This window comes from Phalacrocorax carbo, chromosome 10 (genome assembly GCF_963921805.1).
Source record: "Phalacrocorax carbo chromosome 10, bPhaCar2.1, whole genome shotgun sequence".
In the NCBI taxonomy this organism is placed as follows: domain Eukaryota; kingdom Metazoa; phylum Chordata; class Aves; order Suliformes; family Phalacrocoracidae; genus Phalacrocorax; species Phalacrocorax carbo.
The window spans coordinates 17,626,186-17,652,675 of NC_087522.1; the positions used below are offsets into that span (position 1 = coordinate 17,626,186).

Below are 26,490 nucleotides of genomic sequence, written 5' to 3' on the forward strand. Positions count from 1 at the left end.
TTGGAGGTCTGCGTTCTGTCTCCAGCTCAATGCAAATTCACAGCATGACCTCAGATAAGACACCTCCCTTCCTCTGCATCACCTCCACAGAAAGAAAATTGGGATAAATCTTTTGCCTGATCTTTCTGATCTGCATGCCCTTTGGGCACTGCATTCTTAAGTGTAAGTGTAGCCCTTAGCACAAGGCCCTGATCTCAGTGGCATTTCTAGGCATTGCCAAAGTACAATGATTAATTAAGCATGCTACAGCTGCTGCCCTGGATGAGCATACTTCTATTTACTTCTTACACCCTCCATGAAAAGGAAATTTTCTCGGACGTGGATCACCTGCCTCAAGCCTGCCATTTCAGACATACAGCCTCTCCTTCTCCACTCGGTCCAGTGTTACAATGGCCGTAACACAGGCCAAAGGCATGCAGAAATACCTCCTCCCTCCCAGGGAGTATGTAACTTTGCTGACACAAAACATACAGCCAAAGACAGCTCTGTTGGGAGCAGGTGCCGAGATGGTGGGAGGAAGCTCTATTTCAAGTTAAGACAAATTCAAGTTAAGAATTCTGAACTGCAGCCCCTTTTCAGTGTTTCCAAACACACTTGATTGCCCCGCTTCCGCAGCTACATGAGCCTGGTAATACTGTCCAGCAGCTGCTATATCAGGAAACTAAACATGTAGCAGACTTTTATCTGAGGGACAGGAATCTGCAGAGATTCACACAAAAAATGAGAAGAGCAGTTGTATCAGCTTTCTCCTCCCTGGATTAGTTTCGTCCAAGCACTGGCAGTCAGACCCAGTGGCTCAAACACTTCGAGTTGACTGGTTTTTCCCCCTCACTTGACCTGAAGAGGCAAGGAAGAGACTAATCTGACACTCCAACATTCTTTTATAAGGTTTACAATTAGAACTCTATTTGCTTTACTAGAAAAGTATATTCACTCCAGGAGCACAGCCACAAGGATCCACTGTATGTTGTGCATACAAAGCCACAGTCAGGATAAAATTGCACTTTGTGAAGGTCACAAGAAAGGAATTTATTTTTAAAAGTTCATGGAGAGCAATACTGGCTTGGTAGAGTCCTCTGAGGCACTCTGGGAGCAGGTGCATTTGTGAAAATTTTTCCCCTTGACTTCATACATTACCAACCAGCTGAAGAACTTGAATACTGTTAATGCACAGCTGAATACCTTCCTGCCAGCCCCGTTCTTTATGCCTCAGCCTTCTCCCTCTGCCACCACCATGGTACGTGCAAAATCCAGACCCACACATCCCCTCGCTTTCAGACTTTGAATCAAGGCAAACACATGCAACAAGATGCCTGCAAATGCCAGGGCTCAAGAAGAACCATCAGGAAGAGAGCAGCCTGGCCAGGTTAGCGGATATTTTTGTTTCTTTTGTTTCTAAACTTCTTGCTAACTGCCAAGAAATCAGGCGGGGATTTTCAAAGGAGCTCTGGGGTTACAAACAATAATCACAAATCCCACATGGAAAGAAAAGGTAAGAGCTCAGTGCCCAGCAGTGCCTGTGTCAAGGCTGCTGTTCATATCTGACTCACCTCTGCCCACTTGATGCCACATCAGGTGTATAGCTCTCCCTTCTATGCAGACATCAGAATCTATTTTGGCCTCTGAAAGCATGAGATGTGGAGTACCTGCAAGCCCCATGGAGTATCTGAACTGCAGTTTCATGGTATTTTTGAGATTCAGGCCTTGTCATGATGGAACTGCTGCAACATCAGGAAGACACTGTTTCTTGAGCCTGCAGCTGAAGTTTGCATATGCAACACCCTTGGCAAATTCTCCCTAGCGGCACTTTAGTTATCAAGTGTGGCATGACTCTTAACAAGAAGTTTTCTTCTGTTTGATTGTTTGTATTCAAAAACACAAGCTCCAGGTACTCTGACTGCAGCAAGGAGGAGACCCTGATCACTGTTTCTTAAGGGTTTCTGAACAGACTGACTAGGGGAATGACTTGGGAGCAGTAAAGAGGGAGACCACATCCTGCACTAAGCTGGAGTAAGCTACCAGTAAGAGGCAGCTGTCTCTACAGATGAAGCCGTAAATTCAAGAGTTTGATGCCTAGACAACTGCAGTGGGCTTCAGCATGTTTTTTTTATCCAGACTCATTTCCACATCAGAGAAGAATGTAACATTTTGAGAAAACCTGCAGATTTCTTATCATCTTGTATTTGTAAAGATAAATGCACTCACATATGTTTCTTGGTCTAGGACTCAGAGGTGTAATTTCCTTTAGGAACCAGAGAGAAGGGAAGAAACAGACTAGTTATTTAACATGCGTTTTTTAAAATCAGGCAGGTGACAGCCACAGGAACTCAACGTGAACAAGACATCCAACATGGAGCAGGCAGCTGTTGCACATTCCTAACTGAATCCCTCCACTTCCCTACATATTAATGGCACACTGGTGGTTTCAACACACCTGGGGAGGTTAGAGGGAAGGAAAACATTCTAGAAATTCAGTAGCAGAAATCTGAACATGGCCACAAGCTGGAGAGAGAATTTCCACAAGCAGAGTCTGACCATTTCCACTGAGAACAGGACTTTCCTACTTTTCAGCTCACATGCTGTATGGAGGGATTTGGAAACAGGACTGTGTAGACTCACCTGAGAAGATTTCTTGCTACTGTGTCAAAGCTCCCATTCTCCCTGCAGGACTCAAAAAACAAGGGCTAATTCAGCCTCCGCAGCCTTCCCCCAGCATGCAGGGTACCTTTGGCCCTTTCCCAATGTCTGCTAGCCAGCTCCTACTTAATAATCACAAGCTCGAGTTTAAGAAAACCAAGACAGGGAAGCTAAACACCATCATCTCAAAACACAGTGTCTGCCACAACAGCATCATCAGCGCTGCCTCTATGAGATGCATCTGTACAGGACTGGGGATCCCCACAGGCCTGGCTACAGCACAGGAACTGCTGGCGCTGCCAAGCCAGCCCGTGTACACTGAGACACAGGACCACGCTCTCTGTCTGCCCCCAAACTCACCTCCAGTTTGATTGTTGCATACTTGGTTCCACTTCCTCCAATGGGGTACACTTTGTTTTCTTAATAAAAACCCTTTATTCTCACCTGCTGCATTCAGAGACTTGTTCTTGCTATGTTAAACAGTGCAGGTTTTCACAGGCAAAGATTTTATCCATTCAATAGCAAGTACACTCGCTAACATGACAGCCAGCACATGATTACCACATTGATCCTCTGAGTCAGTTCTGCAAGGGTAAGAGGCTCCAAGAGAGCTGCTCTCTCACTGTTTGACTTTGGACTGATTGTTTACTGAAAAACATTCAGAGTTTTATAAAGCTTTCTTCTTACAATGAAGACCAAAGAGGGCTGAAGTTGTTACTGTATCTGCAGTGAAATGGCCTCTGTGGTCCAAACAGGACAAAACCAACATTACAGAAGGAAATATAAGAGCTAAAGCATTCGAATAGTTGGTTTACAGGAGCAGAAAGATTCTGGCAGTGTGGAATTGAGGGTGATTTGCTGCAGAGAGGCACAGTCCCACAGTTCTGCAAGCGCAGATCATTTCTGCTTCATTCAGCAGCATTTCCACAGCCTACCTTGTTGCAAGCACAGTGTGTGCCAGTCTGCCATGGCCTACCCAGCCAGCCAGTGCTACAGCTGAGAAGAGGAGAGATCCTGAATTTGCTCATGATTCCAAAATGCATTTCAGAACTCTGGTACGAATGAGACTGGAAAGATGGATCTGCACATGTAATCACAACATCGCTTCAAAATCCACCACTTCTGATAGTGCGGGTGAAAAAAATCCACTTTAGTTCAAGGGGACACTTTCCAGTTTCCTAGGAAAAAAACATCTCCTGAGGGGTTATGCTAAATTTGTGGAAACGACATCCAGCTCAGGAAATCCTGAGGGGGATTAAAACAGTTTGAGAGCAGGAGGGAATCTGAGGGAAGTTCCTACACTCTTCCCCAGGCCTTTTTTTCAGCCGGTGCTGGAGACAGAAGGTGGACCTTATGCCTGACCTGGCATAGCAGCTTCTGTATTCCTAGGACAAGGCTTTGCATTCTTCACCCTGATGTTCACCCCATCTGCACATGAACAACCATCCTGCTGCAAACTACTGGTTTATGGCCTGTTTCAGGCAAGAGTCTTCTCTACACTGCAGCTGGTTAAGACCTTCAACATTACAAGGTTTTCTCTTTTTTTGGTTCTCTGACAAAGCAAGAGTCTTAGTCCTAATGCCATCACTAACTCACAGTTTGACCTCAGAGAAGTCCATTATCTATTTTATTTGTGTAACAGCCTCACTCTTCTATTGCCAGACAGAATAAAAGTGAATGTGAGTTTTTATTCACATTGACAATGTTCAAATTAAAAGTTACATAAAATAAATGAATGTATTCTCTTAGTTACAAACGAAAATTATTAGTGATACGTGGATTTATTATAAGCCCTGTCAAAGAGAAGACTTGCCTATAATTGTGATATTATGATAACAAGACAGGTTGTAGTTTCACAAACCCAGTAAGGCAGCACCTGTCAGTCTGGTGACTATCTTCCTAGCCATTTATTTTGAACCCCATGCCTGCTCCCTCCTTGTCCAGAAGCCTTCCCAGCTTCTTAAAGCTATGTTTCTGTTGAATCAGAACCACTGACCTCAATGGAGACAGAAGCTCCAGAGCGCATTACAACTTCCTTCTTAACCTGTTACTGCCTATTCCTCTTTGTACATGGGGAATAAGGGGTCAATTTTCTCTTTGTACCACAGGAGCTAGCAGCCTATCACATCTCCCCTGGCTAATAGTCTTTTCTGCTCCAAGGGAGACTAAATCCTATAGCTTCAGGTCTTTTAATTGGCTAAAAGAATAAAACCAGGAGCAATATTGTCAAAGCTGCATTTAGTTTGAGTTTTGCTGCATCTAGACAAACATGTTGAAAGGACTCTTGAGGGTGAAAGTGTGTTTATTTTTCTCAATTATGCCAAGTGGCCTAATAAGAGAGATTAATCTCCCCCTGAGATTCTTGCCTCTATAATGGCAAAACACACTGGAATACCTCCCCGCCTATTACAGACAGAGGGAGGAAGTTTTCTCTCACAATACTAATAACCTGGAAATTAAGGATGTAAAACTGAATCACAGCATCCTCAGGAACTGGCCACAGTGGACCATTTCTCTTCGTTTTGAGAGCAAATATGGCTCAGAAGCACCACCATGTAAGGAGACACACACTTCAAAAGAAAGTGATTGAAATCTCTTGAATTGAGACAAGGAAAAAAAGCAGTAATTAATAGAAATAATGTTCTTGTCATGCTGCCTTAACAATTAAGTACATTTTAGAAGAGAATTATCTGTGCTGAAGTACACATATAGATTCTTAGCGTGATTAATGACAAATGGCCAGTGAATGTTCAGGCCTGATTTTCTAAAGAAGCTGAAGCACCTGACATTAATCTCAAGTCTTCACAAGTCTCCAGCACTTGAGTTGGTGAGGGTCAAGCAGTCAAACACACACCCTCACTATCGATGAAGGTCCTGGAGTAGAGGCCCATTTACACAGATAGAGAGGTGCAGATCTGAGCCTGTTCTCAAGGCTAGAACTGCTTGTCACCAAAGTGTGCACTCTGGATCCGGCTGGAGCTCCTGAAGGAAAGCTTTGGCCTGACTGGCATCTTGACACAGTCCAAGCTTTTGTTCATATATTCTGGACAGATAAGAATGGGCAGGACTGAGCAAACTCACTCTTAACACCGGAAGCAGAGACGTCCATGGTTGAGTTTTCCTAAACAAAAAGCATAGGCATTTTGAACCAAAGCCAGCAGTATGGACAGTGTGCTTGATCTTGATCTCAGTGTAGCTACAGCTACAGCAACTGGGCAACTTGCCCAAGATGATGATGAGTAACCTCAGCAAAGCAGAAAAGTGAGCCAATGATCCTTCCTTTAAGAGTCTAACAATGTTTGTATCCATCTCTGCCAGCAGAGATTGCACTGGAGCACTGTAGGACCAAAGTGTTTTGAGTTAGGATGGGGGAAGACAACCTTACTCCTTCTGGAGGACCTGTAGGAAAAGCACCTCAGGAGCCGTGTAACATACCTGGAGCTGCTTCAGTAGTTCACAGCAGGTGAGAGGCAAAAAGAGGACAGAGAGCCAAGGGAGGCTTCCAACTTACACAGAGATAAGGAGAGCAAAGATTGGGATAGCGACCATGTAGTCAGCAAACAGTGTGCTCAGAGTATGCAGAAGTCTGAGGATAATTATCCACCAGAAGTAGTTTACTAAACACTAGGAAGAGACCGACAAAAGCAGAGAAAGCAATCTGAACAGCATGGCAGAGAAAACATCTCAGGGATTTGAACTGCTCGCTTTAAGTCTGACAAGCTAATGCTGAGTCTCCAGTAAGTGTATTTAATGAAAACGAAGCTCTTCCTAAGAAAAATTCCACTTGCAACAAAATCTACAAATTTTATAATAAAGTGTTTTGCTCCTAAAACTGATGTTACAAGCTGACTCTGGCTGCAGCCTGTACCCATATCAGTATGTTATGATGCCCTCTGAGATGAGACATATTCACCCCCAAAGCTCTAAAAACTGCATAAAACCCTTTCCTTGAGAAACTGCAATGTAAAAATCCTTAGTAAATATTAGTGATTCTAGTACTTTTCAAGAATTTTAAAGTTTGATGAAAAAACAGAACTGACTTTAAAAATGCTTGTATTATATTGACTTAAGAACTTCACCTTCTTGCTCCGGTCTCAGTCAGAGAAGAGAGAGCAGAATTCAACTCAGAAAACACATGTATTTGCTGTTTATCTAAGTAACAGGTTCCAGCAGAAGTAGTGGCACATAAAATTACCCACACAGGCACTTCAACCATATCCCAGAGAGGCTTTTGCTGATGGTCAGAATCACTCACTGCTAACAAGAATGACAAGGAGAACTAACCTGATTTTCTGGTTTCTTTTTGTTTGACTGTAGACTAAGAAGAACATTTCTTATTCCACCTAAGTGAAACACAGACCCTCAGACAATTATTTCTCAGAGTTGCTTCTGACCAGGGCTGTAGTAGAATCAGCAGCCAGAGGCTGCAGTTCCACTCCACATAAACAGTGGCAGAAGCCAGATGTCCTTCCCTGAAAGAAATAGCTCAGGTGTATTGCACCAGTGACTCTGTCAGTGCAGGTGGCTTTATGGACTTGCTAAAGGTCTCCTTTTGAAGATGACTCTACTGGAACAAGTGTCAACAGCTGAAGGGAAATAAATGCTTTGCAGTGAGAAATAGTATTACTTTTCTAAGGTTTTGTATAATAAAACTACTTCAGAATCTGCAAGACAATACCAAGGAAGGATTTTCCTTACATGGTACTTTATTTCAGTAAATACTCTTTAATTTGCTCCCCTGAAAGCACTGTTTTCTCCACAAGACACCATCCTCTTACAGCTCACAAGAACTGAGCAGTGCCAATGTCCTTGAATGACAACAGTGTCTTCTTACATTTAAGGTTATTCAGATAATTCCAGCATATCCTTCTGAATAAAAGCAACTAAGGAAAGGTTAAGATACCTTGCAGTAGTGTTTCTGTGGCGGTGTGCTGCTTCATGATCTGCCTGTCTTCCACTTCACTGTCAGATCCTTCATCCTCTTGAATCTCTATGTCGGAATCATCATTATCTGGTTAAACCAAAAGCAGTTGATAAATATCACTCAATCCAACCCACAACTCAGAATAGCAGTTGGACGCAAGACATGTTAGCAGCTTCTACTTTTGTTCAAGTCCAAGATTAATTAAAAATAGGGTCACAGACAGAGCATTGGCTCTACTGACAAGCACAGGGATATAGCTAGCATCCACATCCTAAAGAAGCGTCCTTCTACACGTAAGTGCCAAAGAAGCATAAAATATAAACAATTGTCTTGGGACAATCCCCAGATTGTACCAGAAAGGCTTTATATCCATGAGGAATTGACCATAGACACGAATAAATACACTCTCTGGGTACATATAGTCAGAAGGTGCTATTTCAGCAACTGATTCAAAGATAAAAATCTTTTAAAAGCATTTGGAAAGTGTGGGCTTATTAATACACCTCCTAGTCTTTTACCCTGACATAAGCAATACCAAACCCCATCCCCTTAGACTCTTTGCTGTCCATTTAATCATCAGTTAGAAAAGCACAGTGAGACATACCCACATAAATGGAAGCAGTTACAGCCAAACCCAGGATGGCTGGAGAGGCAGGAAAGCTTTCCAAGATGCAGGAACTTATTCCAATATTTTCATTATCTGCCTTTGTTTTCTTCTTTCTATCCAAACTAAAGCCTGCTTACTCCCTCACTGCTGATCGCCCAGTCACCAAACTGGAACAAACCTAAAGGACTTAGATTTAATTGTCCTTCAGATGTTTGAAAATATGACAGAAGTCTTCAGATACTTAAAAGTGCCTGCAAAGGAAAGGGCAGACTGTTCTCCGTGTCAACTGTACAAGTCCTACCTCGAGGTTCACATGCACGGTCAACCAAACTGATTCTCCTCTGAGCCTATTCTGAAGCAAAACAGTGGGTGGAAAGTTGGCGCAGAAGGTCTGGGAAGTCTGGAGCAGGCTCTGCTCCATTTATGTCTCCTCCTATCCGTGAGCTTTTTCCCTTTCTCCTTGTTCATGCCAGCCTGCTTGTGCAAGTTCCTTGGCTCACTAAGACCAAGCTCTGCTTTTCAGCTACTGCTCACTTGTGATTATTTATTTCCCTCTTCAAACCTTCAATCAATGAGCCAAATCTGCAGCTCCTATCATCTTATGAACTATTCTTGCTTGTGTAGAGGTAAGCCCCTCTACACCAGCTGATCCTATAGCTCAGAGCCGATGCTGTGTGGTGGCCTGCCTGCAGAAGGTTATGGAATTAGCAGTGCTATGACAAACCCAACAGGACCCCATGTGAAGTCAGTGCAGCAATAATAGCTGTTAATTATTTTGAGAAAACAGGCAATTCTTTCCCAGGTACATTTAACTACACACGTCTGAGCTGAAAATGGAAATAAACTACTTTAATTATGGTTAGCAATAAGCTGATACACCTTTGCCGTATTTAATTATTGGACAGTATACAAATATCAGACATTTTTCCATAACCTTTTTCACTGCAATATTAAGTTAACGACAAAATACAATGGCAAGGGATGTATTTGATACCCTGGTAAGATTACAAGGCTCCAGCAATGTTAGCTACAATTTCTATTTGTGTTGCACTTTCTTCTTTGGCAAGTGAAGGAATCACTTGCTGCAGTGTGATTTGAATACTATTTCTCTTTACCTGGTGTTCAGGGAAGCCAGGTTTTTTCAGCCCTTGCCCAGGCAAACTCCTTGGGAAGGGCCATGTGGAGCCAAATAAAGGATTCATGTTCGTGCTCTGTTTTTTGAAGAGCGAGACTCTCTCTTCTGCAATGGCTCTCACTGCTACTACTAAAACGCCCTTATTCTTATTTTGTGGTTTTTTTTTATTAATTTTTTTTCTTCCTCCTTTTTTTTTTAAGCAGCAATTCCTTCCTTTCAGGTTTTGTCATTTGTGCTCCTCCTGTTACGCAGCATCACTGGCCAAAGCAGAGGATGCCGCAGACAGCTCTCATGATTACTTTGCCAAACCATTTCAATTTCATCCCCATTAGCACTTTCTGCTTCTCCCTGGCATCTCCTGAGCATAAGCTCCCAGCTGAGATGGGGACTAATGGAGCCAGTGCTCTCTGCTGACAACCCAAAGCGGCAAACCCAGCTAACACCACTTCGGGGACACGACTTACTACAGAGAGGCACAGCGATGCGATTTTGCTCTGGTTGGGGGCACAGCTGTAACAACACAGGGCTTTGATTTTACATTCCACTTTTCTGGAAACCTGTTTTTTAAACCTTCTGTGGTAACAGACTTCAGATATATAAAATATATTTCCCTTGGGACAAAGCAGCAGTAAGAAGACAAGAATAAACAGGAATTAATCTGCCATCTTCCTTCTGCTGTACATAGACGTGCCCCTTCCTAACTACCCATTTCTGATGGCTTAATGCTCTCCTGAACCACGTGAACCCTTCCAGCTCCCTGCAGCACTCCAGCCATTTCTGACCCATTTCAACTTGCAAAAAAGGAAGCTCATTTCATCATATAATTCCCCACAGTATATCTCTGTTGAGAAGTGGGACTTGCAGGAAGATCCCACAGTGAATAAGTGCCTTGCAATAGAAGTGATAGCTACTGTGGAGAGAGCATCAGCGGCTGGAGGGTCCCACGCTGCTGCTTTATGGAAGGAAATGGTTTAAACAGCATTTTTTCCCCCCTCATCCAATACTTTTCTTTCCCTCAGGTTCTCTGCTATTCTCAGTCCTCTCTTTCTCACACACAGTACTTCTTTTATCCTTCTCTCCCACTAACTCAGATGTTATAACTCTCGCCTGTCAGTGATGGAAGTCGCAGTTTCCTGCTTTTCAGCCCATGCGTGGATGCCACAGAATACCTCTGGCAAGCCCCAGAAAAGCATGCCTTGTGCCCCAGCTCTACCTCATCTTTCACAGTGTACTCGACAAGCCAGGCCAGTAGCAATAAATACCTAGCTTTCATTTACACTTTTAAAAATCCTGGATTACTTTTAAATACAAATGAAGGGAAGATTAATGAGGTGAATTGTTAGCATATAAGCACAGAGCATAATTTTTCCTACAAGTTGTGACTTAAGCACATCTTGTTACAGATCCGTGGCAAGAGTTCGCATTTTCTTTGAATAGCTTAGCTGGAATTCTGATGCACATACCCCAACATGAAGCGTCACTGCGCTGCTACAGTGAATGCATGCTGGAGGATCAGGCAAGTGGCAGCTGCAAATGCATATTCAGCAACAGTAAAATCTGCGTGTCCAAGCCTCCTGCTCCCCACCAGGAAAGACATCGAGCACCTTTTTCATTTACAAAAACCTAAATTTATTGCTCTAACCCAGCTCAATGGCTGCTATCACCAAGCCCAGCTCTGCCCAGTATAAAATCTGAGTTATCGTCAGCTGAGCAGAATTGTGCAGGGCCAAAATCCCAAGGACACAGAGGTATATTGCTGAAAATTTATTTAAATACACAAGATAAAGACAAGCTGAGTACCGGCTTCATAGCAGGATTAAATGGCAGACTACCCTAATGCTGTGTTTGACCCGTCCCAGCTAAAGCACTACAGAGTTCCACCATCCTACATCCCTCATTGTACATGCAGTGTGTCCAGTTTTCAACAAAATATTCTTCGTATTCATAAAAAGGTGACAATTTGGAAAGCTTCATTTAACAATATATAGAAAGATACTACTTGTTGCCGTAGGAGAAGTCACAACCACATCTGTGTAACACTGCATAACAGAAATTACAGTGCAGCAATTCCAGGGAGACAAGCAGCTTTCTTTACATAGGAAATGTAGATTTTTATTAGTATCAGCATAAAGCAACAAAGATAATAAAGCATACCACTACAGATTCCCACGTACTAGTACATAGAGTACAGAACACATTCTAATGGAGCTGGCTTATGAGAGTTGCATGGGTTTACATGATTATTTGACTTTTCACAATAAACTGCTATTCAGCAATCCACATGCCCAAATTTAGGCTAACGCTGGCAGCTTACTGGAGCTTGAGGCTGGTATTTTAACAAGCTCCTGTATTTCTACTATGAAAAGGTAATCAACAGAACAACTCTATAAACTGCGTTTGGCCCATTTCCCCACTGCTGTGATTTACTCTATGCACTGAGAATACTGGCAAAACATCAGACCACGTGAGAGAGAACATATGGAGATTGTAAACTCCGGTTGCCTTACATTTCAACATTTTCACTTCATAAAGGTGAGTTTCAGTCAACTGAATTAGTTTCATTTAAAGCAGTCCAGCCACAAAAAGTACACCCTGGTTACAACTGAGAAACACTGCTCTCAGAAGATGCGTTATTTGTTTCGAAGCACACTTCCTGTTTCCAGAAAAAGCCAGAGCAGATATCTGGACCTATCATACTATATTCAAATGATTTAATTTCTGATAATTTGCAACGCTTGAAGGAAAACCAGCATGATTTAATAACTTACCAGTGATTTCATTACAGATTTGTTAGTTTGCATAAATATTCAAGTATATGTATCCAACTGTAAAATAAAAAGGTACTGTGGTGAAGATAGTGAGCACAAAGGACATAATTTATTGATACGCTTTAGAATTAGATGCAATTGTTGTTTAGCATGTTCAATTTCATACTAAAAATCTCTGCTTTGAAAACACAGGCATTGGCTCCACACAGAAATTACTGGATGCAGCAGGATGTTGATTTTGGTGAAAAAACATCATGAGAAAATCAAGTGGGCAACTGACAGCCACTTGATCCAAAATAAAATCCATTTAATAAATAGCATGAAATTTTAGAGCAGGGAAAAAAAAGGGGGTGGATTGGGATTCTAATGTGACCAAGCAGAAGTGAAGTTCAGCTAGCACTTGAAAACCTTGGTTCTACCAAGGTGATACTGGTGTCTCATCAAACTCAGAAACACCAGTTGTGTACCTCAGCCTGAACACTTTAAGATTTGCAGCTCTGCAATTTGAACAGAAAGAAATGCTTTGATATATGAATTTCAGCTAAGAACATCCTTTGTCCTTGGCACAAAACAGATCCTTCGTCTGATCTCTAAGAAAAATTCATCCTGGTACTGAGACCTACTGAGCAATGTCCAGACACTCATGGCTCCTACTAACTTCAGCAGAAAGCTTGGCTGTTCTGACTTGTGTATACTAAAACTGGGCAATAACATACCAACAAACACCAACCAGCAGTTTGCAGAGGTAGGTCTAATTTCAATTTCTTACCTTGCTTGGTCATTTTAAAACGGTCTATTGATACAGTACCTGAACTCCCATTTTTATCAGTAAGGATGATTAAGCATTGCCCAGGGAAGCAATAGATCTCTGCCTCTCGGAATAACTAAAAATAACTCTCAATGACAAGCTCCATTTATACTGGGATTTGTAGTCTTGGCATAGGAACAAGCAACTAAGTTATTTTTTGGCCCATTTTATAGAGAGGTCATGTTCGGTGACCATAACTATTTTTAATGATCTTAAAAGCCAAGAATCCATCAAAGTACTATTAAATGAGAACATGAATTTGCAATTATTTAACAAGCAAAACACATGACTATTGTGGACAAGTTCCAACTGTCTGTTACAAGAAGATGAATGGTCTGAGCATCCTGCTGGTAACAGTAATGAGCATTAGCAATATCATCCAGGCATCTTGCCCTTATGGGAATTACCCAGCAACTCACTGCTACACTTCACATGCCACAGTTGTTGCAATGGGGATTTTTGTTTATCTGCTGTCAGATTTTAAAGCATCAATTCTGGAGTAGAAAGAGTAGAAGAGATTCAGTGCAGCGCCAAACTGCAACAGCATCATTCGATTTGCTATCCAAAGCACATCTATTTGCTCTGTTTAACTGAGCAAGACGATAGAGCTAAGCAGATTTTACTTGGCTGTCAGAAAAGAAGAGTTAGCTCAGCAAGTAGAACCGGCCAAGGAAACACTTTGCTTGTGTATTGAGCAGAATTAAAGCTCCCCAGGAGCATCGGTTAATCCTGTTGCTATTGCTGAACAATATCAAAGCAGTGCAAATTTCAAAATGCTGTGTGACATGGATGTTTATTCATTCTACAGACCAAGCAAGAGTATGCAGGGAGGACTGACTGGAGCGGCACACCAGGAAGTGGTACGGTCAATGCAAAAATGCAGTTTTACAGCAAATATTTTTTTGCAAACTGAAATAAAATCCTGGGCATAGTGTTACCTAAAAGAAATACAGGAAATATTTGTAAAAACCCAAAGGGTTTATTTTTATATTTTCAAAACAAAATATTTAATTTTTTAAACTATAGTTTCTATAATCTGCTTTTAAATTGACTAAAAAAATCTTAAAAAGAAAGAATGTGAGAAAACGCATATGAAGAAGTGTATAAAAAAAGTGAGATAGATCTGTAAATGTAATAAGCTGATTAGCCTGAAAAAATGTATTTCAATCTAGAGACATTTCCACATGTTACTCTTTGCTCAGCAAACATAGTTTTTCAACCTTGGATGAACCTGAAAAAACATCCTGAATTTCTGCAGTGGTCAGTGACCTTCCTAGCCCTCTCCTCTCACACCAAACCAGTATCAGAGCAACTCTTCATGTACCTACACCTGGCAACAGTTCTATCAACAGCCCTTGTGGTTTTCATCCGAGCAGTGTCTAGTGTAATGTTTTAAGAGTCACTGTGCCATTGACCACAAGGCACCCAAGCCCTGAGTTTCAGTCAATTGGCGTTTGTCACTTTGCACCAACCTTGGATGTGCCACAAGGGCAGGATGCTGTGTGAAAACATCACCTTGTGTATTGGTTTCCCTAAGAGCATCTTGTGTGAAATACAAACTACAAAAATAAAAGGAATTTACTTACCGCTCATCACAAAAAACGTTTCTGTACTGCTGAAAATACTTAATTCTTAAGTATTTTCTCCTTAATACTTAATTTCATCATCCAAATAATACTCAAAGCCGGATCTGTATCTGGGGTTCAACATCTTTACATAATTTAAGAATGGTTTTTCATATAACTTAGAGTTAGCTTTCCTTTTTTTCTTAGTGCAGTGGTTTTATGGGAGATGCTCTGCCAGAAATAAAAGATGATTTGCAATGTATGCTAGCAAAAGAAGAACCAGGCTGTTCCTGAATTATACTAAACATTTCTGAAAATTTTGTGCAAGTACCAATACATATCCATTAGGTTTCTCTATTCTTAACACAGACAGGCACAATTCAAACTACATTCCACAGCTCTATACAAGAAATATTATTTAGGTTTTTCTGGTGTTAGTTCAGCCTGAAACGCAAGTGAGAGCTGTCCAGAACTCCTGCAACTTCTGCTGCAGAGAAATGAACTGTTAATTTGCATACTTCTTACCAAATTAGCAGGAGATAAGGTCAAAGGATTCAGACAATAAGAGAACTGCATCAATTACAAAGGTAGGAAAACGTAAGAGTACCTAGAGGGGCAGAATGAATGCAGCCTTTTATCACTTAATGCTAACAAACTCATCACCAGATTCCAGCCTATGCTGTTAGAAGAACCTCATTAAGTGTTTTGCAGCTCTCAGGCGCAAAGTGTAATGAGAGTTAGAGAACCTTCCCTTTTCCTTGCAGAAGGTACTGGCCCAGTGCTACCCCTCTGTGTAGGAAAGCAATGGATTTGTTCAAATGAAGCTCACCCCACCACCCCAGACCTTCGAGATTCATAGAATAATAGAATCAAAGAATGCTTTGGGTTGGAAGAGACCTTTAGAGGTCATCTAGTCCAAACCCCCTGCAGTGAGCTCGGACATCTTCAATTGGATCAGGTTGCTCAGATTCAGCCGGAGAGCCTTAGAATACTAGGAGACATCAGGCCAGCCTGTCCATCTTCCACTGAGCAGACCCACAAGAGGAAGAAGCTAATCCCTTTGTCTCCAGAACCCGTTGCATGAGCAAGGCCAAGTCAGAGCAGAGTCTGCCAGTCAGAGCTTTAACAGTCCTGCGAGCAGGCACAATGTATTTGTTGGGTTGAAGGCCTAGACAACAAAGTCCTAAATTTTTTGACAAACTGAAGATGGAAGAAAACTTAGGATAAAACCACATTGCTTTGTGTGGGATGCATTACTCAAAAATGCAAGTGGAGTAAGGAAGTATTTTTTCCTCCCAAAACCTACTTTAGAAAAACATTTCTGATAGTGAAGAAAAGCCTTCCTTTAATCTTCATTGTGTCTGTCTCATTAACAGGGCACATCCTATCTTAGAAGGAGGGATGTAGCATGCAGAATCTCCAAACACAGGTGAAAAAAGGTTTCAGTGCTCATGCCTGTAGCACTTTACACCATTTCCCCACAGGACACACAATGCTCACTGTACTTAGCTGATAAAATCACTAACTGCCAGACCAAGGTTGTTGGGCTCTCGGGAATCTTCTACAGTAGAAACTCCATCCCTTATCGTGCTTCCAATTTCTAGCGTGAATTTCACTATTAACCTTTGCAGGGGAGGTTTGGGCAGGCAAAGCTGCTCAGCGATGCTGCACCGATTTTTCTTGCGACTAGGATCCTGGGATTAACCTAACTTGTCTGTAACCATATTCTTAATAGGGCACCATGCCATTTAAGACACCAACCTCTGCATTCTCTTATCAAAGCAAGATCTCTTGATTGTGAATTGTATAAAGGGCTTAAATTAACTAATAGTGAGAGGAGGAGAGTGGGTTCTCTTCTAAGTTATACCTCTGCAACTCTGCAGACTTCCACACTGTGTGCAGATAAAGGTAGACTAGAGCTGACAAAGATTACTTGATTTTCCAACATTATGGGACAGACAATAAATGAGCCAGCACTTAAAAAACAGGATCCTGGTGCTCTTATCACTAGAATAATTACTAATTATGACAATTAAGTACTCGAATAAAGATGTATTATGGTTATATTTTTAGGTCATTAAGAGTCATATTCATATGTTGTTAGATGGCAGTTAAATCACTCACTAAAAGGCAAGGTTCACATTATTTCAGAGATGCAAAATGACTAATAGTTTTCCAAGTGAAAAATCCACAGATGAGGAGAAAGCAGCTCAGCAAATTTTCACATTATACTTCATAACTCGAAATCATATCAATTAATAATATACTAATTACTGATGATAGATGTTCTCCTCTTGAACTTATTTCCCCTGTAAACTGCCAGATAACAGGACCTGGACTTTTTCACTGGTATAAATACCTGAAACAATTCCACGTTCTTGTAATTTGTATTACAAATCCTATGCTTCAACTAAAACTTCTTCGCTTTTTACTGCATTGACATAAGAAGAGTAGATCAAAGATGGGCAGAAATGAGTGAATTTCCTTTTTCTTGACCTTGCTCTGAAAATCTCTTCCAGCAAACAAACAGTGAAGCACAAAGTTTATGTCCTTTCTCAATTTCAGCTTTCATAAACTCTCCCTCTGATCCTGAGAACTGACTTCTCTTCTATATTCTCCCACTACCGTATAAAAATGCACATATTGCAATATTAAATTCACAGGGGTAATTAATGAGGAATTTCTTGCTGATGCTTGGCTCAAATGGAGCAAAATCTGGTTTGTTAGCCTTCTACAAAATCTCAAGAGGTTATTATTCCCTTCTGACCCTCAGCTAGAATTCTAATTAATTAAGAGTAAGTTTAGAAAAGAAGAAAACCCCCAAATTTTAATTGCATTCACATTTTGCAGGTACACTAAAATAAAGCAAATTCAAGGAGGCAAACATGGACCCCACTTTGAAGATTAGCGACATTAAAGAGGATTTCAAACTCAGAGTTTTAATCTATTAAAGTTATGATCTGATAGACACATCATAAAGAATTTGTCCAAACATAACCAAACTGTGCCATGCAATGTGGCAGGCTCACTGCTGAGGACAGAAATTATACTCCAGTTCTGCAAGGCACACAAGCACATGTGTAATATGAGGCAGCCAAGCCTCCCACAAACCAATGGTACTGCTCACCTGCCCACAAGCATTTTGCTGAGTAGAATCACCTAACCAAGTCTGTTCGCAAACCAACCTTTCATCAGCAATCCCATCATGCTGGGGCAAGCACTGTGTCCAGAGCCAGGCTGTATGGGCTTGGATAAGAGTAAAATGAAGCCTAAAAGCTGCTCATTGTAATTGCACAGCATGTTTAGTGGATTACTTTTTTCATCCCTCAGCACTGCAGGTAAAATTTACAAGGCAGAGGAGCATTTCACAGAGGTTAAGTTCCCTATTTCACCATTGTACTTTTAAAGTTGTTATAATTCCACTTTTTCTAACATAGCCTGTTGACTATGTCATCTATCCCATGTCCCCTCTGCTTGTAAGTGGATACTTATAAATCAAGTAGCCAGCACTTAACAATTTTTCTGCTACAGAAACGGTGCAGAAGTCCCACTTACTTCCACTCTTAAGCAGATGCTGCTCCTCTTCCTTCAGCCTTTTCTGCATAAGACGCAGCATATTTGCTGCTTCCTGTAAGAGGTGAAAACAACTGAGTTAGAAAAGCTGCCACATTACTCAGTCAAGTCACTAACTGGATGGTCCTACAATGACAGTTAAGGGCACTCACAAGTAGAACGAGAAAATTTCAGTATTGAAAATATTTTATGAAAAAAAGGTCTTCATCTAAACATGGGAGCTCCTACTTACTGCCCACGCGGGTCAGGATACAAAGCGTGTAACCAAGTAAAATGGTGCACTGAAAATCAACCATACATTACCAGCGGCTGAAACCTCACTTATCACATTGAAAATCAGTCCAATTGTCTTCATGCCATAGAAGACTACTGCTGTTACAGAATAAGAGGGGTTTTATTTGAAAAACTGTCTTTCGTAGCTGTTTTGAACCAATACTTTGTTAAACACCAGAAGTGGTTTGAGAAATAACTGCAGCTTCATAATGCACAAACCAAACCAGAATAAATTCACTCATTTCATGGCTTAGACAGGTGTACTCTTTACCATTGGGTAAAAATCTGGCTGGATGGCTGAGCTCAGAGAGTTGTGGTGAACAGAGCTAAATCCAGTTGGCAGCTGGTCACAAGCAGTGTTCCCCAGAGCTCAGTTTCAGGGCCAGTCTTGTTTAATATCTTGGTCAATGATCTGGACGAGGGGATCGAGCACACCCTCAGTAAGTTTGCAGATGACACCACGTTGGGCAGGAGTGTCGATCTGCTTGAGGGCAGGAAGGCTCTGCAGAGGGACCTGGACAGGCTGGATAAATGGGCCGAGGCCAATTGTATGGGTTTCAACAAGGCTCAGTGCTGGGTCTTGCGCTTGGGTCACAACAACCCCATGCAACGCTACAGGCTTGGGGAAGAGCGGCGGGGAAGCTCCCCAGCGGAGAAGGCCCTGGGGGTGCTGGCTGACAGCCGGCTGAACATGAGCCAGCCACAATATGATAAAGCTATGACAAATGCAGCCAAGAGCAAATGGAAAAAGGTAGGTAGAACAGTGGTTGCTGTGTTGAGGAAGAGAAGCAAATCACAAGTCTCAAGCCATTCAGATGGAGGCCAATGATAACAGAAAATGTTACAAGAAGGCCCACAAGTACTTATAAAACCTAAGTCTTGCACAGCCAACCGAGTAAGAAATGTGATGACCCAGAAGGGAAGAAGCAGGCTGATGGTAGTGGGGCAGTGGCAGCTAAGACAGACATTCTCATACCAGCATAATGGATTAGTAATAAAACACGGCTGGCTCTGTAGACAGTAACTGATGAGTGTAATTTTAATCTTCTAGGATGCATGCACTTGCAGAACATCACAGATCTGGTAGACTAAAGGGACTATTTGATCGCTGACTACCACAAAGCAACTGTAGGAGGTGTTTCACTGAGTTCATTAAGTTCTCCATCCAGTTAGGACTAAAATCCAGCAAAGATACCAAAAGACTGAATTTTAAGAACTAAGGTTCACTATTCCAATAGCAGCATCAGACAGGAAAAAATATTTTTAAGGGTCTCTCATTCAAATTTGGGTAAGGTTAATAGTGAATAGCAAACTAAACATGATAAAGTAGGTAAGATACAAATGCACACAGATAAAACTTACACTACTAAACCAGTGGCAAACTACCGATGGAATTAGCCATGAATTTTCCTAACTTTAGACTCCTCAATTCCACTCAAGCAAGACAAGTAGATAGGAAAGCTAATTAACTGTGGATTGAACTAAGATTTTTCTGAGTCTTTTATTTATCTATGCAAAATATGCATATAATTAAAAACACTAATTGCTTTGACATGGTCAAATCTGCACATTTACGGTGAATTTGTGGAAAGGAAACACGGACTCAGTTGGAATATCCTTGGGACAGAGGGAAGAAAGTAAGAAAGAAGAGCATCTGAAAATGGTTGAATGGTGGGCAACCTTTTTCATTTTCAGGTGGCAATGTGTATCCATACGTATGGCAACAGTGTGCTGGCTGAGAAAGGAAAATTTCCTCCCACCAACCTCTAGGCAGCAGCAAACCACTAAGTCCCCACTCAGCACACAAGGAAGTGGCTGGAGACAGAGGCCTGGGGACTGGCTGGCATGATGGATTGGAACTTGGCATAAACGTCTGTGTCTTGGGATTTGGAAGTCATGCTGAAAAAGCTTCCACAGAAGATGCTTACAGGTGGTAAGGGGAATTGATGTAAATCACCTGTACCTGGTGAGAAACCCAGGTCAGTGCCTCCCTCTAGGCCGCAGAAGGAATAAATTCTGATCCAAAAAATCTGCTTTTGACAACTATGCAAAGTGTCTGCTGTATAAACTCTCCAGTATTAATAAAGACAATGGCCTCACAGAAGCTAGGAAGACTGCTAATGATTGCTTGGGACTATAGAAATAACACTGCAAAACATACAGAAAATAACATAAATAACAGAAATAACCCAGCAGGCATGACAGCTTCCAGGGCTATAAAGCAGAAAGGTCATGATACAAAATCATTCTGAATGAGACATTCCAACAGCAACTTGCAACAATATAAACTACTGAAATCTCTGAAGCAACAGATATATATTCTGCAGGAAGAAGCAAATTCCATCTGCAAGACCAAGGAAGGCAGAAGCATATTTTAATAACTTGTTTCATGTAGATTCAGAACATTTTAAATACTCTATTTAGGAAACTGCTCTTCTGTATTCATTCCTCTGTAAGGAACAAATGACCAGTGAGGACAGAACGGTGTGACTGAAGATTAAAGGAAAGGGAAGATGCAAGGATGCACTGGATGGTGCGGTTATGGTAAGTGGGCCAATAAAGGTTACTTGCCTTCTCTTGATCCATGCTGCTGAGCATGATACAAGTGACCTCTGCATAGCAGCAACACATATGCATGCTGCCTGCAAACCTGCCCAGCTCAGTCCCATTGAGAAGCGCAACTACTGCAATGATTACCATTTTCCTACCTCCTCAGTGTTAGCAAAGGCTTTTTAAAGACTGATGAAAGTCGAAATGAATGTGGACATGAGGCAACATTTTCAGAGGTTTCCAGCTACCAGTGTTTCCTTTGGTCTCTGTAACATGTGCCCATTCCAAGACCTCCCTCTGCAACAGTGGGTCTCAGCATATTCTAACTGAGCCTCACAGTTGTTCTCTTCTTTCCCTACCACTTCCTCCCTATCTACCAAGCTGGGAGGAGAGGCTGATACACCAGAAGGCTGTGCTGCCATCCAGAGAGACCTGGGCAGACTGGAGAGCTGGGCCAAGGGGAACCTCATGAAATTCAACAAGAGCAAGTGCAAGGTCCTGCACCTGGGGAGGAACAACCCCAGGCACCAGCACAGGCTGAGGGCTGAACTACTGGAAAGCAGCTCTGTTGAGAAAGGCCTGGGAGTGCTGGTGGGCAGCAAGCTGACCATGAGCCAGCACTGTGCCCTTGTGGCCAAGAAGGCCAACAATATCCTGGGGTGCATTAAAAGGAGTGTGGCCAGCAGATCGAGAGAGGTTATCCTCCCCCCCTACTCTGCCCTAGTGGGACCGCATTTGGGGTACTGTGTCCAGTTTTGGGCCCCCCAGTTTAAGAAGGACAGGGAACTGCTTGAGCAAGTCCAGCGGAGAGCTACCAAGATGACCAGGGAGGGGGCTGGAGCATCTCCCATATGAGGAAAGACTGAGAGACTTGGGTTTGTTTAGCCTGAAGAAGAGAAGACTGAGGGGGGATTTCATAAATACCTATAAATATCTAAGGGGTGGGTGTCAGGACAATGGGACTAGGCTCTTTTCATTTGTGCCCAATGACAGGACAAGGGGCAACAGGCACAAGTTGGAACACAGGAAGTTTCACTTAATACGAGAAAAAACATCTTTACTGTGAGGGTGACAGAGCAGTGGAACAGGCTGCCTAGAGAGGTTGTGGAGTCTCCTTCCCTGGAGGCGTTCAAAACCCACCTGGATGTTTTCCTGTGCCCCCTGCTCTAGTGTACCTGTGCAAGTAGGGGGGTTGGACAAGATGATCTCCAGAGGTCCCTTCCAACCCCTACCATTCTGTGATTCTGTGGTTTCTCCAAGTCAGTCATAAGATTTAAAGAGAGTCAGTGATTTAAACAAGTCTTGCCCCTGCCCCAGCAAACACTTAAAATACAGTCCATCTGCATTGCTTTGTCTTTGGGACAAAGGGAGTAAGTGAGGGATGGGTCAGCGACATGAATCTCAACCCCACAGGCTGTTGCAACCTACACAGTGCATATGGCAAAGAAAACCTACATGGAAGAAAAAAAGAAAGAACATTTCCCAAATGTCATGGGGACAAACTCTTAAACCCGGAAAACATTTTTAAAACGTTCACAGACCAGTGAAATACTGGGTACAGAAATAATCATTGCCTAATACTGTAATTCCAGGCACAAGTTAAGACAACTGAAGCTGGCAATCCAAATCCAGTCAAATAAGCAGTCACCCTCCCCTGCACCCTGGGCCACTGGCTCCTTCCCTTTCCTGACCTTGCTGGCTCTGGTGCAAGCATTTGTGACAAAGAAACCTGGTGAAAACTAATCCATCAAAACAAAATTGAGCCAGGCAAATTCTCCACTGCACTTCAGCATGGGGCTATGCGAATTCTTGACTGGCACAATGGACAACGGGGTACTGTAGTTGTGGGAAAAATGGCAGAGGTTAGAAGACGGGGTACTGTTTGTTTCAGCTTCAGTGCTGGTTTACTGACATAAAGAGAAATTAATCTAAGAAAATAGTTTAACCATACAGATGAGCCACTTTGCCCTCTTTCCTCTAGGCTCTTTCTTGCGCTGTTGCCAGCAGCTCAGCTGACCTCGTACCAAGCCAGCCCAGAGTTAACTGGCAGGAAAAACGTTGATTTTTTACTGGTTTAGATTTCTGAGTGACTTGATGCATGGTCAGTCAAAATGCTGCTGTCAGCCTACGGGAGCTGCTGAGACTGTACAACATAGTCCCTTTCAACAGCAGCCCATCACTGCATCAGTTTAGCTGTCTGCCAGACTACACCCTGCAAAAGCTTATCAAAAAGTGCAGCAACAAGAACTGTTTCAAAAGGGGGAGCCTCAAACCAGTTGTAACCAGGACAGCATCAGTTAAGTGCTGTTTACAGTCCTTCCCGAGTAAGATCTTCAAAGGAGGGGGCAGAAGTGATGGCAGATCATGTGTCTAGAAAGTAGAAAAAAATTATTATTTTTTTAATTATTGTAATTTTTTTAAAAGTTACATATTCACTGAAAAGAAGCTGCAGAGAAATCTTAGATCGGTTAAATTAGCAAAAGAATAACAGCACCTTCATTGGTCTAAGATTTTGGGTTTAAAAACAATGACAGCTTTTAAGCAGCTAAATCAGTGGCAGCTTCAGCATGTTTTTTCAACATGCAATGTTGTACAACAGACTTTAATAGCCTAGCACTCCACACAGGACAACAGGTTTTCTGCACAGTGACAGCTCCATGAAACAGGAGATGTGGCCTTGAGTTTGCAAAGCTCCCACAGGGAACAGCCTGGGTGCCATGGGACACTGTATGAACAGAAGCCAACATTTAAGCACGCTGTTCAGTCTCTCCAGCAAACAAACAAGACCAAAATGCTGCAGGCAAACACTGCACTCTACAAGTGAGCTTTACCCAAATTAAGTGGCAGCATTAGCTGTGGAACCACAGTGTCAAATTAACACAATTAAAGTGCCAATTAACACAACATCAGAGCTAGCCTGCCCCTTCAGAGGGGACTCCCAGGCCTTTCAGGACACCAGAGATTATTGAGGCTGAAAATCCTGCTTTAGAGGCAGACAGATGTCTGCTGAGAAGGAACTTTTCCTCCTCTGTCTCATATATTATGCGGCCTTTCCTAGGTGTAAATCTGCCCTTTGACGAGTAATCAAAGCAATCACTCAGCAAACACAGAGCAGCCAGCCTAGTGAAATGGGGAGCAAGGCAGAATGTTGTTGCTAATGCTTAGGCTTGCAGAACAATCCCAGCTCCAAGGGACCTTCCAAAGTCCCCAGCCTGACCTCCTGCTGGAAGCAGGATCAGACCTCAGCACCCAGGGCTTGGGCTAGTTGGGTCTTAAAAACCTCCATAGAGAGAGACCGATCAACCTGCCTGGGTAGCCTGTTCCGATACCTGACTATCCAAACAGTGAAAAAGTTTCCTTATACCATCAAGCCAGAACTTTTCATTGCTAGTAATGTGTCAATGTCTTTTAACATGTAAGAGTTCAGTTCACCTTAGTCACCAGTTATGTCACCAGCTTTCCATAGCAGGCACCTTATCTTGTGACAAAGAAACAAATGGTCTACATACAGTTAATAGCAACAGGAAATAATAATCCTTATGTTGACATACTAGGACAAACAAAGGCTTTTAAAACCAATAAGTTTCACTTATGTTTAAAATCAACTGTGCCCAATTCAGCAAGAACATTAACCATCTACAGCGCACTGAATGCACTGAAGACAAATGTATAATTTTTTTGTAGAATGGAGTTTCAATGAGCACAATGCAGATCTGTATCTCAATCACCTTTAATTGGCAAAGCAGATGGCCTTCCATCTCATATCTGACTATTAAAGTCTTTGGAAAACAGCAGTAAAACAAAACACATGGCTGTTTGGCAGCATGTGTTAATATAATCTAATCTATTGCTCTGCAGACAAGCAAAATGTCAACTGTGAGTTCCTACAGCAGGGTGAGCAGGAGTCAGCTTTGAAACCTTTTTACAGAAAGCTATACAAAAGCAGAGCCTGAGAAATGTTTTTTGATTTATTGGTTTTTTATTTAATAAGCATTGTAATTTCTTGAAGAGAAAGATTATTAAACAGCATGCAATAACAGCTACATGCAAACCACACACAACTGTGTCCGGGGTCTGGGGTGGGGATTGGTTGGTTTTTTTCTTTGTTTTGTTCTTAAAACAGAGGCCAATATGCCACCTTGGGGAACATCCTCCAGCAGCAGACCAACAGCTCTGCCACTGACTCAGTGTTTGACTTAGGGCAACTGAACCAGGATTTGAATAAGCCACATCATTTCCTGATGGCCAGTCCTTTATTATATACCTAATGCTGCCAAGTATTGTTATAAACAATAAAATCAAGTTCTGAAATCATGACATTGAAGTCAACTCTATGCCCCTGCAGACTGCAAAGCAGCAAGTCTAAAAAGGCTCAAAACCAGAAAGAACAAAAATCATGCAGTATTGGATAATATGAAATATATCTTCTTTTTTTTTTAAGTTAACCTCAAAGTTTTGTTGGGAAAGTTGTGGAGAAAACACTAGCAGGATTTTAAATACAAAAAATCTGTGCCCTGGAGCCAGCTGGCAGACAACACGGTTACCACTAAGGAGAAAGAAAAGGAAAAGAAATGGGGAAAATAGAAAGGAGATAAGTATGAAAGAACAGGACAACAACTGGAGCTTTCTGACTTTTTTTTGTTTTGATGCTAACATTTCACTTTTTGTCTAAGCTATTTCTTCTGTTGTCAGACATCCTCCCAGTCCCAAAAATCTCTCTAGACATCTCTCTCTATGTGTAATCTTTTCACCTTAGTAAAGGAAAACAATGCTTCCTTCAATTTTTTATTTACTAGTGATTTGCTAGAGAATAGCGGTAATCCTACCGCTCTGTAGTACACTTAAAGCAAACCAATTTGATGAAGGATTGAACCGCCTCACCTTCACCTTGCCTATTAATCTCAGCAGCTGTTTCTTGCTTTGTTATAGAACAAAGTAGCCGAGGTTAGGTCTTGCTACATGTACACAATGGGTTTGTTTTTCATAACAGACTGTTGCCACTCATTCAGCAGGGATGAGGTATAAGGACGAGGATAAATTTTGCTGTTCCTGAAGAGAGAATGCAACAATACTCTTAATAAGAGGAAGCCTGCTAGGTACAACAGAAAGCTAAGTGAACGCAACGTATTGAGGTTGCACAGTTAAAAGTTCATGATAGCATGGGGTGCAAATCTACTGGGAGCTGTTCTTTAAAAATTGAAGATGATACTGTGTATCATGCTGAACTACTATTAAATATCTCACCCTAAAGTCATGTTCAGTTTTATTATTTGAATTGGAACATGTGTTATAGTTATGCTTGACTAAAAGGGACTGCAATGCTATGGGGTTTTTTACCTTTTTATTCTGTTGAGGAATGAAGACTATGGGAGAGAGATAAGACCCATCTGAAAAAGTGGGCCAGAGGAATCTTTATCAACAGGCTTGCTAACCTACAAGGAAGGATTCAAACTTAGTGTGTCAGGGAATGATGATGACGACAGTGTGATGAGAAGTGGGGGCACTGTGAACAGTGAAGGGGAGGCTCTGGTATGTTCCTTGTGAGGCCACCGCAAGCAGGGGCCCACCTGAAGTGCCTGTGTGCAGGTACACACATCCTAAGAAATAAAACAGGAGGAATTCGAAGGTGCATAGTTGCACAGCTTTGATC

At 42.0% G+C, this 26,490-nt stretch overlaps 1 protein-coding gene across 6 annotated transcripts in view; it reads right to left on the reverse strand.

Moving 5' to 3' along the window:
* Positions 1 to 26,490, reverse strand: part of CLUAP1 (clusterin associated protein 1) — a 73,143-nt gene that overhangs the window by 7,939 nt on the left and 38,714 nt on the right. For all 6 annotated transcript variants that reach the window (XM_064462118.1, XM_064462121.1, XM_064462115.1 and 3 more), the window contains 2 exons: positions 18,000 to 18,072; positions 7,541 to 7,648 (listed from right to left, as the gene is read on the reverse strand). In XM_064462118.1, coding sequence (XP_064318188.1) covers positions 7,541 to 7,648; positions 18,000 to 18,072 — 181 coding nt within the window. The remainder of the gene's footprint in view (positions 1 to 7,540; positions 7,649 to 17,999; positions 18,073 to 26,490) is intronic.